This window comes from Paramisgurnus dabryanus, chromosome 21 (assembly GCF_030506205.2).
Source record: "Paramisgurnus dabryanus chromosome 21, PD_genome_1.1, whole genome shotgun sequence".
Lineage (NCBI taxonomy): Eukaryota > Metazoa > Chordata > Actinopteri > Cypriniformes > Cobitidae > Paramisgurnus > Paramisgurnus dabryanus.
The window spans coordinates 9,782,725-9,797,161 of record NC_133357.1 but is presented as its reverse complement, the minus strand read 5'-3'; the positions used below and the strand labels follow the sequence as shown (position 1 = coordinate 9,797,161).

Sequence of the window (14,437 nt, the reverse complement as noted above, 5' to 3'; positions counted from 1 at the left end):
CATGAATCATTCTTATTACGTTCACTAAAATTTAGAAGTATTAAAGGGGACATTTCACAAGATTTTTTTTATATTTTGTGTCCCCAGAGTATGTATTTGAAGCTTTAGCTCAAAATACCCCACAGATAAGTTATTATAGCTTGTTAAAATTGCCACTTTGTAGGTGTGAAAAAATGTGCTGTTTTGGGTGTGTTCTTTAAAATGCAAATGATCTCTGCACCAAATCGCAGTGTCGTGGTTGGATAGTGCAGATTTTGGGGTGGTATTATCGTCTTCTGACATCACAGGGGGAGCTACATTTCAATTACCTATTTTTTCACATGCTTGCAGAGGATGGTTTACCAAAACTAAGTTACTGGGTTGTTCTTTTTCATGTTTTCTAGGTTCATAGAAGCACTGGGGACGAAAATATAGCACTTAAACATAGAAAAAGTCACATTTTCATGACATGTCCCCTATAAAGATAAAATCAAGAGTTTTATTCTTTTCCTTGTTTATAAAGAAGCCAGTTACTTAGTTTTCAAAAGTAAAATATGAGCTTTTATTTTGATACCTTTGATACTTGTATTGATAATAAATAAATAAATAAATAAATAAATAAATAAATAAATATATATATATATATATATATATATATATATATATATATATATATATATATATAAATATATATATAAATATACAAATATATATATAAATATATATATATATATATATATATTATATATATATATTATATATATATATATTTTAAATTTATATTTATTTATTTATTTATATATATATTTGACCCAGTCCCAGTGTAACTGGCCCATTTAGTTTTACAAACAGCATAGATAAATTAGTATGCTGACTGAGGGCGCGCAGTGAGGGCGGGTCAAGTGAAGTTGTTAAAAGGAGGGAGCAGGTCGAGTCTAGACCAGTTTAAATACGTGTACCGCTGCTCGGATAAACAGCATCCACACTCCGTTGTAACGTTACAGATTCAACTAACTGCACTTTAACTCGAGGTACGTGTTCCGCTTTTAAGTGTTTTTAGGTTAAATACGAGTCGCGCGTGTCACGATTCTTACGAAAATTAAAAAAATGTTAAAGTACGTAACGTTACTCGAAATAAAAACAAACCGTTTACTTTATCTTAAATAGTAAATACTTATTGTTTTGATATAGTCAACCATTTGTTTAGACAAGAGATTTTCGTAATTATTCGCGTAGTGTATAATTTAATTTGAACGGTAAATGGCCGCATTGTTTTTGTTGCGTCGAATGTCGTTAACTGAATTTCGACAGACTTCACTTTTTTAAGAAAGGCAGGCTTTAACTTTACCGAAATGTTTGCGGTTTATTTATATCCGAAGTATTTGTTTCATTAGACGTAGACGTTAATGCTCATGACGTTTGTATTACTCTTATAAAGTTAGGTAGTTTTGTGCAGGATTTGGTAAAGAAGTCACGCGTGTAGGTGTGGGGAGAGGGATTGACTGGAAGTTGATGTCGTCATCATAATAAAATCCATCCATCAGCTGCTTAACTGATACAGTAAACCTGTATGCAGTTTTTTTAGTAATTGTTACATAAATAATAAATACGTTTATATCATTTTCCTATAATTTTGTAAATACTAAAACAGAATCTGGTCTCGTGATATTGATCATACGGTAAACATGTTCTTAGTTTCGTGTTTCACGCTTTTAGTCTTAGTTCCTTGTTTCTGAATCTGTCAACAGTTTATATATTTTTCTTTCGTTACTGTTTTTTCTTGCCGTTTGAAAATGATTTCTGGGGTGTTTGACTTTGACAACTGTGTAGTTAATTATTAGTTTTGTTTAACTGTTATCAGTCAATTACCTATGTATCGTTTATGTATTTAACCTTTTAAGCATTAAGGGCAGCGGATGTGGTAACTGTTTTATTTATTTTTCCTCTATTTTTGTTCTCAGAAGCAAATACAGAAGCACCATGGCTGTTGAAGGCATAACAAAATGTGTCAAATACCTGTTATTTTTCTTTAATTTCATCTTCTGGGTGAGTAGCAAATAATATTTGTGACATTTCACATCAGCCAAACTATGTGCTTAACTTGCTGATCCGTTTCCTTTTATTGTCATTGTTTTATTGCATGTCACTCAGAGACGTTATTGTGAAAGACTTATTTTACGCAATTTTAACGCTTTTAACTGTTCAAGCTGCATTACACCAACTTTTGTTTAGTGGCATATTGGAGGCACTTTCTCTTACGTAAAGTCGCTATGAAATGGAAGTAGGTATTGGCTTATTTTTCCAGTGTTGATGTACATCCCAGTAAAACGGTTTCGGAAAGGGAAAAGGCAGGGCTGGACTTGAAATTGTCAATTTTCGAGAACTGATTTAATCAGTTTGAAGTTGGGTCATGTTGCTTCCTTTTTCCGGACACCGCCCACCTGTCACACCATATGACTGGAAGAGAGATTGTTTGAAGCTCACACAGAAGTCATTTGTAAAAAAAATACTACAATATTCCAAAACAAATAACAGTTTCATTGTGACTTTAAAACAAGAGTGGGGAACCCTGGGTCCTGGAGGGCCACTGTCCTGCAGAGTTTAGTTCCAACCCTAATCAAACTTTAAATCAAATTATAGTCTTCAGGACTACTTCGAAATTAATTTCACGTGTGTTTGATTAGGGTTGGAACTAAACTACGCAGGACAGTGGCCCTCCAGGACCAGGGTTCCCCACCCCTGCTTTAAAAGTACTCAACTTTCAAAAACCACAAACTTTCATCCCTCCTACTGGAAACATCAGCATAGCTTTTGAGAGTTTCCAATAATTGTTACTCACACTTTGGCCAAACAGAGAAGTTAAAGAAAGTCAGATTCCTCTTGTGGTGACTAAATTTTTACTGCATTATCCAATATTGTGCAACATTTGGAAGACCATGCATCTCCTGGTGATGTCAGAGCCGTGTGACTGGAATACATGTATATAGTGCAAGCACATAGATCAAATATGATGCTATTTTAAGGCCAGTTTGTAAGATTTTTTTTACTTTGGTTTAGTTGTGGGTGTTACGCTGCCATAAATGCGTTATGGAAAATTCCATGACTATGCATTTATTTTGGAAAAGTGAACTTCTAGTTAATGGATTACATACTACCTTAAAGCGAACTAGAAACTTAGCGAAAATTAAACACACCATTTTAATATTATATATAAATGGATATACACTCTTAGAAAGGTTGTGTTAATTTTTTACACATCTTTGTGCGTTAAGCTTTTTACACATTGTGTAATTTTAACACATTATATGTCATTTTGTGTTGATTTTGTGTTAAAATATAACACAAGTTGTTTTAAAAGTAGTGATGCACCGATGTATCGGCCGCCGATATTTATCGGCCGATTTTTGACGAATTTGAAACCATCGGCATATCGGCAAAAGCACGAGAGAGGCCGATACCGATTGTTTATTAATTAACTGCATAAAGAAATCCATTATATGTAAAAAATGAGTTAATTTTAATAAAATAAATGCTGAATAGCAAAAACCACCTTTGAAGGTTGTCATGCTGTCTTCTTATATTTTTTTTTAGCTTAATTTGTGCCTCTCTTCTTATGTTGGTCAGTTAAATGTTAATTAGATCCAATCCATGTTCAGTAAAAATAATTTGATGCAGAAATAAACTAGCTAATAGACCAACTGTATAGTATTGTATACAAGTGTTTAATATCGGTATCGGCATCGGTATCGGCCAGAAGTTGTCTGTTTAAATCGGTATCAGTATCGGCCTAAAAAAAATCCTATCAGTGCATCTCGGGTTAAAAGTAACACGAAATGTGTTGTTTCAATAATAACACAGTGATGGGCGGATTCTGGCATTTAGTGTGTTGTCCCAGAATCAACACTAATGTGTTATTTTTAACACATCCGTTGTAAGAGTGTAGAAAAGTATGAGTTTTATTCAGAATGGAACTGGCAACATACTGATAGTTGGAGGGAACGGAGTTAACGGATGCTCCCGCCCAAGCCGTCTAGCTGACGTCATCGGAGAATGACCGCAACAAGAGAGAAGAAGCACATTTCAGATTTTGAAATAAATTAGATCATGATATTGACCGAATGCTCTCGCTCCGCATGTATTAACTGTGTACATTGTATGAATAGTATATGCTTCAAATCTGGCCTCAAACCATCCAGAATACTGGTTTGTAAGAATTCGTTAAACAATCGTTGCGTTTTCATCGGTGGTCCTATGTCGTACAGTGAGAGAGGTTCAAAGACGCCCGTTTTCCCAGTCTTGCGTAGATAGCCTACGATTGTTTTCTGACAGTGTCAAAAATTCGGCATGATCACCGCACAGTGTGTTTGCTGCTTTGACCTGCGCGCTGGTATTTGTTTACCACGAGCGCATGCTGGTAACGTGTGACGCAGCCGCCAAAGCTTCCGTGTCAACATCGTACAGTATGGATGCTCCGATCGATCAGCCGCCGATCGTAATCGGCCGATAAAAAATTAGCACTCGGTGATCGGCCCCAAAAATGCTGATCAGAGCATCTCTATCGTACAGTCTACTTCGGACTGTCCCATTAAACTGAAAACATCCAAAGCTTAGCTCATGTTTGTTGTGATAATGTTCATGTACCATATTTTTCGGTCCATAAGCCGTTTTTTTTTTCATAACTTGGCTGGTGCTGCGTCCTACAGTGAGGTCCGCCTTGTAAGTCAGTATAAATTAATTTTGACATTTATGAGGCAAGAGACAACTTCACCGTCTACAGCCACGAGAGTCCACCATATGCTGCTTCTGTAATTATGTAATTCAATGGATTCTGTAATGTGGAATGACGTATGCGAACTGTCACGCTAGTTGGATTGTTCGGTTAATTTAGCCTATTCAATCCTACAGCTAAGTTCTATATGCTATGGCTTATCGTTTAAATAACTGATAATATTACTTTTAACATACAGATATTTATTCAGCCTGCTGTTCTGTCTGCTATTGTTTAATTGAATAACTTGCCTTTCCAGATTAAATGTCTGTTCTTTGGCTTGGATTTTGTGAAATAATTTTTTTCAATAAATGCGATGTATAGTCCACAGTGACGTATATATGTTATTTTGTCTTAATGACGCATTTTTGAATGATGCGGCTTATACTCCAGTCCGGTTTATAGTCCGGAAAGTATGCTACTTGAAGCCGCTGACAGGTTGTTTTTCTTAAATGGTCTGCTCCGGTGAGAGTGTGCCCGATCATACTTTCACACAGTGGCACTTCCTACATTTTTTGGGGTCACATGATCATTCTAAAACTTAATAACATGGAAGTCATCAGGTCAGACATTTTGGGACAGTTTCCTGGACAGGGTTTATTATAATCTTAGACTAAAATGCATGTTAAAATGCTGCCTAAAATGGAAAGGTCACCCAAAAAGGAAAATTCTGTCACTTTGTTACAAACCCGTATAATTTCTTTGTTCTATATTTTGAGAAATGTTTGTAATCAAACATTAGGAAAAGTAGGAATAATAAAATGGTAGGAAAATACCCATGAGGTCCACGGACGGTTTGGCTACAAACATTTTTCCAAATATCTTCCTTTGTGTTCATCATAACAAAGAAATTTATACAGGAGGTTTGTAACATAATAAAAATAGTGAATTATGACAGAATTTTCCTTTTTGGGTGAAGTATCCCTTTAAAATAAAAAAAACCCTTGCATTTACAAATCTTAACATATATCAGTGTCAATGTTTTGTCTCAAGATTCACACCAGTATTGTTTTTTTGGTAAGTATGTTTGTAAAACTACTTAAAGGTCCTTGTATAACTAAGGCTTAGCCGAAACCCTGTTTGGGGAACCACCCCTTTGTTCAGTACTATTTCAAACAAGGAACAAACAACAGGGACTGTGACATTAAATAATGCCAGTTTACATTATGACCAATACAATCTTTCGATTTTGATCACCTGTAGTGACATATGGGTCACAGTAATGCACATAGCAGCACTTTTCTTTTGAAAAAGGAAATCATAAAAAGCTTTGTGTGAGAAAAGGGGCATTTGACATTAAAGATACAGAGGTCATAACATTCGGCTTCAATCATGTGATTGGCGTTCCTATTAATGATGTCACCATGTGACTTTCTATGCGAGTATCAACGTTCTTCTCTAAAGTAAAGCTTAAGGTCAGCTGAAATATGGGGTGGTATTTGATGATCACTTCTTATTCATGCCATCACATGTTATCTCATCCAGTGAGTGAACTAGTCACATGTATTTCTTTACGCTGTAACAACGTGGCTATTTCACACGGCAAACAAAGGAAAGCAGGATACTCTTTCATGTATTGTACAGGTACCCGTTACCACAGATTACCTTCAAATATTGACTCTGGTGTTGTTCTGATCTGGTCATAAAACTACATCAGGGCTGCCAGCTGGCAGGCGCTTGTTTGCACTGAGACACCCATACATCCTCCATATATACTAAACATCCTTTATACCTGCTATACTACAGCTACTTTATTAGAGACTTTATCTTTGAGATAATACCTATAGTGATAGGAGCTTCTTTGCTGATAACTGTGTTTGCTTAAACTTTATATAGAGGATTATATAACTTTATAGTGCCATTTGCATATCAATGTACTGAATTTTTTAAAGTATCAGTCTGTTTTAGGTCCATCTAGGGTTATAGTTTTGTCTCATACTGATTTTTCTACTTCTGGCTTCTTGTCTTTATTTCCTAGCTATGTGGCGTGGCCTTAATAGTTGTGGGCGTACTAGCTCAAGTTACGCTCAAGTCAGCGGCCGTCAATGGGATTTCTGGTTCAGCCATGTTGATAATTGTGGTGGGGGTCGTCATCTTCTTCATCGCTTTCTTTGGCTGCTGTGGAGCTTGGAAGGAGAATTACTGCATGATCACAACGGTAAGGATGTTTAATAAAAATCTAAACTAGGAAGTGTTTGGATCATTTGGAACCAATTTAAGTTTGTGCCCATTTACGTGACTGGTGAAACCGGCCCAGTACAACTTTAGTGTTTTTGTTTATGCGTTGGGTTCAGGATAAGCAGTCTAACTGGTCTAACCAGATTAAATTAGATTAAAAATATATATTTCTTTGCGCTTGATTTAAATTGACAACAACAGTAAGGAAGTAAGGTAACTGGCAATGTACCATTGTATGGCTGGATTATAATGCATGGCTTGGTATTGATAGAGAGTTTGTGAATTTAAATTGAATCATAAAATGTAAGTTTCACCCCTGTTGTAGAATATAAATCTAAAGTAATCCTATACATTAGACAGGGCTGCATATTACACTGTATTCCTTTACGGTTTAATTATGTGATTGAATTAACATTTAGGATGTTTACTTGTACTCATTTGTCAAATGCATTTATCTGAAAAAAAGTATGAAGGGTATACATTTGTCACTATTTGGATGTGAAACCAACAACTTTGTGCTGTTAACACAATGCAGCAACACTTGTGTCTTTGTTTTCTCCTAGTTTGCTGTTTTTCTCTCCATCATTATCATCATTGAAATTGCTGGCGCTATTACTGCATATGTCTTCCGTGGCAAGGTATTACCATCATCTAATGATAAATCATCTTGATTTCCAAGTTGAATTTGTCTCACAACCATTTCTGTGTTGTTTTGTAGCTGAATATTTGGGTGGGCAACAGTTTGAAAGAAATGATTACAAAATATAACACCACGGAGGACGTGAGAAAAACCATGGATGGAATACAGAAAGAGGTCAGTCAGACAACTAGTCTTTAAGTTTTCAAAGTGAGCAGGTTAAGTCAAGTAAAGCTAGCTAAATAAAAGGTTGACTTGACGTTTATTTCTCCTCTAGCTTAGGTGCTGTGGATCCTCCAACTCTGACGATTGGAAGAACTTTAAACCCGACCATAATTCAGTCCCGGACTCCTGCTGTATAAAACCGGTTAAGGGCTGTGGTAATGGAACCATCCACGATGGCAAGAAAATCTACAGAAACGTAAGAATCTATTGGAAATGGTGTACAATGGAGTTCTGTATTATAACATAATTTTTTTTTTTTTTAAAGCAGTAGGCATTTTATATAACGTTACGTTGTTTATTGAGTAGATATGTGGTATCTACAGTGAAATAATATTTTATTTGTATTTGTTTTATACAGGGATGTGCGGGTACTATGACATCCTTACTGAACAATAGTCTCCTGTGGGTTGGTGTGGCAGCTCTTGTTATAGCATTTGTGCAAGTAAGACAATACATTTATGCTTTGTTTTAACCTAAAACACACAGTTCTGTGGAAAAGTCTTCAAGTATCATATAAAAACATTTTGGTGATGCACCTAAAGTCTAGAACTATTTCTAAGAACCATTCTTTGTAAAAGGGCCATGTCACAAGACTTTTTTTAAGATGTCAAATAAATCTTTGGTGTTCCCAGAGCACATATGTGAAGGTTTAGCTCAAAATACCTATATAAAGTAATTTTATATAGCATGTTAAAATTGCCACTTTGTAGGTATGTCAAAATGTGCCATTTTGGGTGTGTCCTTTAAAATGCAAATGAAGTGCGAACACTGATAGTGGTTTGTTGAAATTGAAACTCAATTGTGCTGTGAATTAAATGGCAGTGCCGTGGTTGAATTGTGCAGATTAAGGGGTGGTATTATTATAATAAGAGCTCCTTATGACATCATAAAGAGAGCCAAATTTCAACAACCCATTTTTTACATGCTTGCAGAGAATGGTTTACCAAAACTAAGTTACTGGGTTGAACTTTTTCACATTTTCTAGGTTGATAGAAGCACTGGGGACCCAATCATAGCACTAAAACATGGAAAAAGTCAGATTTTGGCCCCTTTAATGTTAATTAACAAGTTAAGCACATCTGATGATTAATGAAATTTCTCTATTATCATACACTAAACCAGATCTTTTGTTGTTGTAGTTTACAGGGATTGTGCTGGCCTGTGTTCTGATGAAAGGCATCCGCAGTGGCTATGAAGTCATGTGATCGCATCAAATCCGGAAAGTCCAATTCCGGAAAACAGGACAAAACTATTACTTAAAGCTTTGAGATTATTCCTGTGTTTTTAAAAAACTTTTTTAAAGGGCAGATATTGTTTCCCTTTGGTGTTTAAGTTGTCAGCGCTCATTTCACATCTGAGATTAAATAGTGTGTTTCTATGACTAATCTGATGATTAGTCTGCTGTTGGGTCTCAGTTTTTGACTTGTTAAAAAGTTTTATCACCATGTTGACCATTTCTTTTTGGTTTAAGGAACAATGGAAATTTTTGTAATTGATTTAACATACATATATATTGATATGATCATTTTCAATAATCAACCAATAAAATGTACCAAACAAGTATTTCAATTGGTCATTTCATATCGTCTCATTCTGTATTGTCTTTTACTGTTTCACTAAACAAAACCAAACACATGTGCCTCTTGATATAAAATACAACATTTCAAAATTACAGCACAAATGGGAACATAAAACATATTGCACCGAAACTTCACCAATGTTATTAAGGTGAAAGGCACTGTTAAAGGCTGAATAAGACGGTTTAAAGACGTCCTTAAGATCCAAACCTTGTTTAGCAACAACTTGATTGCAACGATTTTTCCATCAGCCCAGTGCAAACAACATGGATTGACATTAGCAAGATGCAATAATTTTGTAATTTTCAAAAATAAATACATAAAATGTGTATATAAACTTACTAATTAAAATATATATATTTAAAATAAAATAATATACCTTATCTGCAGAATGTTTTACAGGCTTATGTTAATAACAACAAGGGAATAAACACTACTACTACCTAGTTAAAGTATTCACATGGAAGGTGATAGTTGTCATGAATGCTTCAAACAAATAGAATCGGTGCTACAAGTTTGATTGTGGTGTTTTTAAAGTCATGTGGGAGGTGGGTATGAGAACTTCTATCAGAGCCCAAAATAACTAGTTACATCACTTCAGTCCTGACTCTATTTGGACCATCTTTAGTAGAATAAGTCATTGAATGTCACATGGTAAGACCAATGAGTTCCAAAATTGATATGTTTGGCATATATCACAGTTATGTTTTAACAATTGCAAAATGTTACATTTTATGTAAATGATCACATCCCTTCTATCTATCCCACACTTAAGTAAACAAAATTAGAAATATGTTTAAATTAATATAAAGCATGATGACCACATTCATGAATATACATCGCAGAAACTTAAATGATAAAAATTGTGCTGTTCAGATTTGCAGTCGTCTTGTTCCTGTGGGATATTCCATCAGGTGTGTTTTAATTGTTTCTGTAAAGTCTGTACCAAGCGAAGTCATCATCTGGTTGTCCGAGGTTAATGAGAGGGGTGTTTTGCGTAGTTTACAGTGAGCAGTACCATGCTGTGCAGATAGAGAGACGCCTCTGATTCTGAACCAAAGGAAGGAAATAGTGGCACAATGAATGTGTGAAAGAATAACTGTCATCAATTGTACAACAACATCACTTTCGCAAATGCAAAATGGGTGTCATATTATTTAAAGATTCAGGATGTAAATGTTTGAATTAAAATCATTTCCTGAACGAACACAATTACATGGTTTACAATAAATGGATAATAACTGAATTTGACCTCAAAACTTCTTGATTAATCCAATCAAGATTAAAAAGAAGTGTTACAGGGCTGTGTAATAACACGTATACTTACCTTGTACATATATATGGTTAATATGTTGTACTTACAGACAAATGTGTGGTACTTTCTTTTGAGTATCTACATAGTAATTAAATGTTATCATTACTGTACTTACCAGTGGTAAATATTTATTATGTAATTCTAGATAAGTACTACTGGGTACATTCACTAGTAGGTCCATAGTAAATGCATGGAAACAGGACTGTAAAATAAATTGTTGCATTTTATACATTTATTACACAGTAGTTTATGTGTACGTACGTTATTTAATGGTTAGGTTTGCCTCACAGTGGCATATGTATACTACGCTATATCTTAGGTGGTAGGTCCTGTGTAATAACTGTGTAAAATGCAACACTTTATTTAACAGTCCTGTACAGAGTACAAAATGGCACATCAGTAGTGTTTGTTATTAGTTATCATATTTGTACACTATATGTGCCTGTCATTAACTTACACTTGCTTGTATGTACCACACACTTACAGGATCGTTTCTCATTAGTTACAGTATACATACACTATATGTACCGGTACTTACCATGTACATGCAATTTATAAGTACAGTAGTGTTTGTTATTAGTTAATATATACGTTGTACCTGTACCTGTCATTAACCCACAATTGCCTGTAAGTACTAAAAACTTATATTGTAAATTCATTTGTAAGTACAGAAGTGTTTGTTATTAGTTAATATATAGTCGTACACTATAAGTACCTGTCATTAACCCACAATTGCCCGTTAGTACTAAATACTTATATTGTACATTCATTTGTAAGTACAGAAGTGTTTGTTATTAGTTCATATATATATATATATATATACGTTGTACACTAAAAGTACCTGTCATTAACCCACAATTGCCTGTAAGTACTAAATATTATATTGTACATTCATTTGTAAGTACAGAAGTGTTAGTTATTAGTTAATATATATACGTCGTACACTATAAGTACCTGTCATTAACCCACAATTGCCTGTAAGTACTAAATACTTATAGGAGCGGTTTCCCGGACAGGGATTAGCTTAAGCCAGGACTAGGCCTTAGTTTAATTAGGAAATATAACTAGTTTTAAAAAAACATGTCTTACTTAAAACATTACTTGTGTGCATTTTGAGGGCACTGATGTATTTTAAGATATGAAAGTGTAAGTTGTTTTGAGTTTGGACAGCTCTTACATTTATTTTAGTCTAGGACTATTCTAATCCCTGTCCGGGAAACCGCCCCATATTGTACATGAATTTGTAAGTACAGTAGTGTATCTTGTTAGTTACAGTATACATACACTATAATTTTGTATCTGGCAATACCCAGTACTTATCTAGAATAACATAATAACTGCCAAGTAAATACCACTGGTAAGTACAGTAATGATACCATTTAATTATGATGTAGATACTCAAAAGTAATTACCACATATTTGTCTGCAAGTACAACATATTTACCATATGTACAAGGTAAGTACACGTACTGTAAAATAAAGTGCAACCTTCAGCACACTTCAGTCTTTTCAGTTCCTACCTTTAAGGTGCGTTGAGAACTGTAACCATTGTGCGAGCCATTCTCTGCACTGTCCGGGACTTAAGTCTGGATTCAACCCTCTCACAAAGCATGCCTGGGTGAAACGTTATCCATCAAAACCATAGAACGTAAAGGCTAATGGTAGAGAATAATTGGTAAAAAGTGTTATAGTGACGTCTGACCTCTCGGAGCTCTGCATCATTTAACTGGTGCAAACCTAATCGAACAATGGCACGGTCGAGCTGCATGAGTTCCATGACGTGTTTGTTCAAGCGTCGACCCACCCAAAAGGCAGGGAGACGGGGCGTCAGGAAGAGCAGTGGACTGAGTTGTCTCTGAAAATAAACAAGAACTTTACAAGCATTTCAAAATGCAAATAGCTAGATTTTTGTTTGTTTATTTATTTTTTTGAAGATTTCAACATTATAGGTGTTTTACTCTCTAAGACCAAAAGGTGTCAGCAAAACCAAATATTATTGGCAGCCAGCGAGTGTTTCTGATTGACAAGTTTATAATTGACAATAAAACTACAAATAAGAACATTAAATATATTCAGTGTTACTTTTAACTAGCTGTTTTAGCACGGAGGAAACAAAAGCTCACCATTTGGTCTGCATACATTCTCCCGATACCTAAAGGTGGTCCAGAGAACAAAGTTCTCACTGCATGGACATCAGACACCACAGGATGAACTCCATTTCGAACCTGACGACCCACACATATATATTTCAATAGCAATATGCAATACAAGTCTGGCCTGTACGGTGTCAAAAAAAAACCTATCCTTATAAACACATAACATATAAAACATTTCATTCCTGGTTTCATCAAGCCTCTCACCTTACTGCAAAGCTCCAAGAGGCGGCTTTTAAGTCTGCCGTCTTGGACAGACGGTGCTGTCCTCTCCAGTCCTTTGACTATAGCCCAGTGATGGTGTGCTCTCTGAGTATGATATATTCCCTGAAACTCCACCAGCTGCTGTGGGGTCCAAAAGTGCCTGATCAGGAGCTGGCGAGGATAGAAGTACCTGTTGAAAAAAAAGTAAAATAAATGGATTAAAAATGACTAGTTTCAAACACAAACATTAAAAACACACTAACAAAATAATCAGATCATGCTAAATACTTACATGAGGATAAATACAAAATAGTTGGCAAATGGAGGTAACGAAATGACGACTAGGGGAATGGCTTTGATCAAATCTCTGCGGAACTGAAAAAAAAAAGATAAATATGACATTAACTTCATTTAACAGATATCAATCCCATAAAATTGTATCAGATCAGTTCTCAAAGTATTCCTCTTACCTGTCTGAGTTTCTCCAACTCACGGTATGGCAGATCCTTAAAATCTATGTTGGTGGTGAGCACCCGGGTCTGGATCCTTTGCATTTCTTTGGCATCTTGAAACAGGAGCCGAAACCCTTTATACGAAATTGAAACACATTTGCTTGAGACTGCTTGCAGGCTGTCAAGGCAGGGATATTGATATATCATGCTGTGAGGTTAATACATCCGGTTTTACACTAAAATACACATTATGTGCCCTTACCTCTAAAAAAGGTGGTATAAAGAACATAAAAGCGAGGAAAGCGCCGTTGCAAGAATCTCTCATACTTCTCATTGACCCTTTTAAGCCTGGACACAATGCTTCGACCAATCCCATGCCTCGCTTGTGAAGGTGAGTAGTGTCTGACCAACCACAAACTACTATAGCTACAGACAGACAGACAGAGTCAGACAGACACACATACAGACTGGAAGTAATGCACCGTAAAAAAAACACTGATGTGTGATGTCACAGCAGGGCAAATATTTTTTTGCAAAATAATAATTTTACCTCTAAATGTATATATTATTTTATTTCATACATTATAGACCATGATTGATATTTAATGTGGCCTCATGTAGCATTAATGTTTAAACAGTAATTTCAGTTTCATTTTATAATATCTGGTCTATAGGACTATGGTATGCAAACAACCGCCTACAAATGATCGACAAAATGATCGATCATTGTAAACGTACTATAAAATGTTACCTCGATTGTGTAGACGTCAATCTAGGTGTGCACAGAGCAGCTTTGACCCCCACAGATCGCTGTCCATACAGTAAGATCATTGAAACCCCACGGCACACACCCCTACAGGACAGCGCCATCTTGGACTGAGCAGCTGCCTGACAGTTCCGCATGGGCGTCTTCAGGAAATAAGGGAGTTGCGCTGTGATTGGCTACTGC

The 14,437-nt window shown here is 35.5% G+C and overlaps 2 protein-coding genes across 2 annotated transcripts; one reads left to right on the top strand and one right to left on the bottom strand.

Moving 5' to 3' along the window:
- The first annotated feature begins 866 nt into the window (after positions 1 to 866).
- cd63 (CD63 molecule) lies at positions 867 to 9,350 on the top strand. Its single transcript, XM_065285432.1, has 8 exons — positions 867 to 1,010; positions 1,941 to 2,025; positions 6,726 to 6,905; positions 7,489 to 7,563; positions 7,644 to 7,739; positions 7,840 to 7,983; positions 8,146 to 8,229; positions 8,927 to 9,350. The coding sequence occupies exons 2-8, from the start codon at positions 1,960 to 1,962 to the stop codon at positions 8,990 to 8,992; spliced, it is 711 nt and encodes a 236-aa protein (XP_065141504.1). The 5' UTR covers positions 867 to 1,010; positions 1,941 to 1,959; the 3' UTR covers positions 8,993 to 9,350.
- A 32-nt stretch (positions 9,351 to 9,382) lies between these two features.
- Positions 9,383 to 14,397, bottom strand: letmd1 (LETM1 domain containing 1). Its single transcript, XM_065285431.2, has 9 exons — positions 14,240 to 14,397; positions 13,751 to 13,914; positions 13,507 to 13,622; positions 13,329 to 13,411; positions 13,040 to 13,226; positions 12,803 to 12,904; positions 12,382 to 12,534; positions 12,200 to 12,293; positions 9,383 to 10,414 (listed from the first exon to the last, which is right to left on the bottom strand). Exons 1-9 carry the CDS (start codon positions 14,389 to 14,391, stop codon positions 10,341 to 10,343), a joined length of 1,125 nt encoding a protein of 374 aa, XP_065141503.1. The 5' UTR covers positions 14,392 to 14,397; the 3' UTR covers positions 9,383 to 10,340.
- Positions 14,398 to 14,437: the final 40 nt, after the last annotated feature.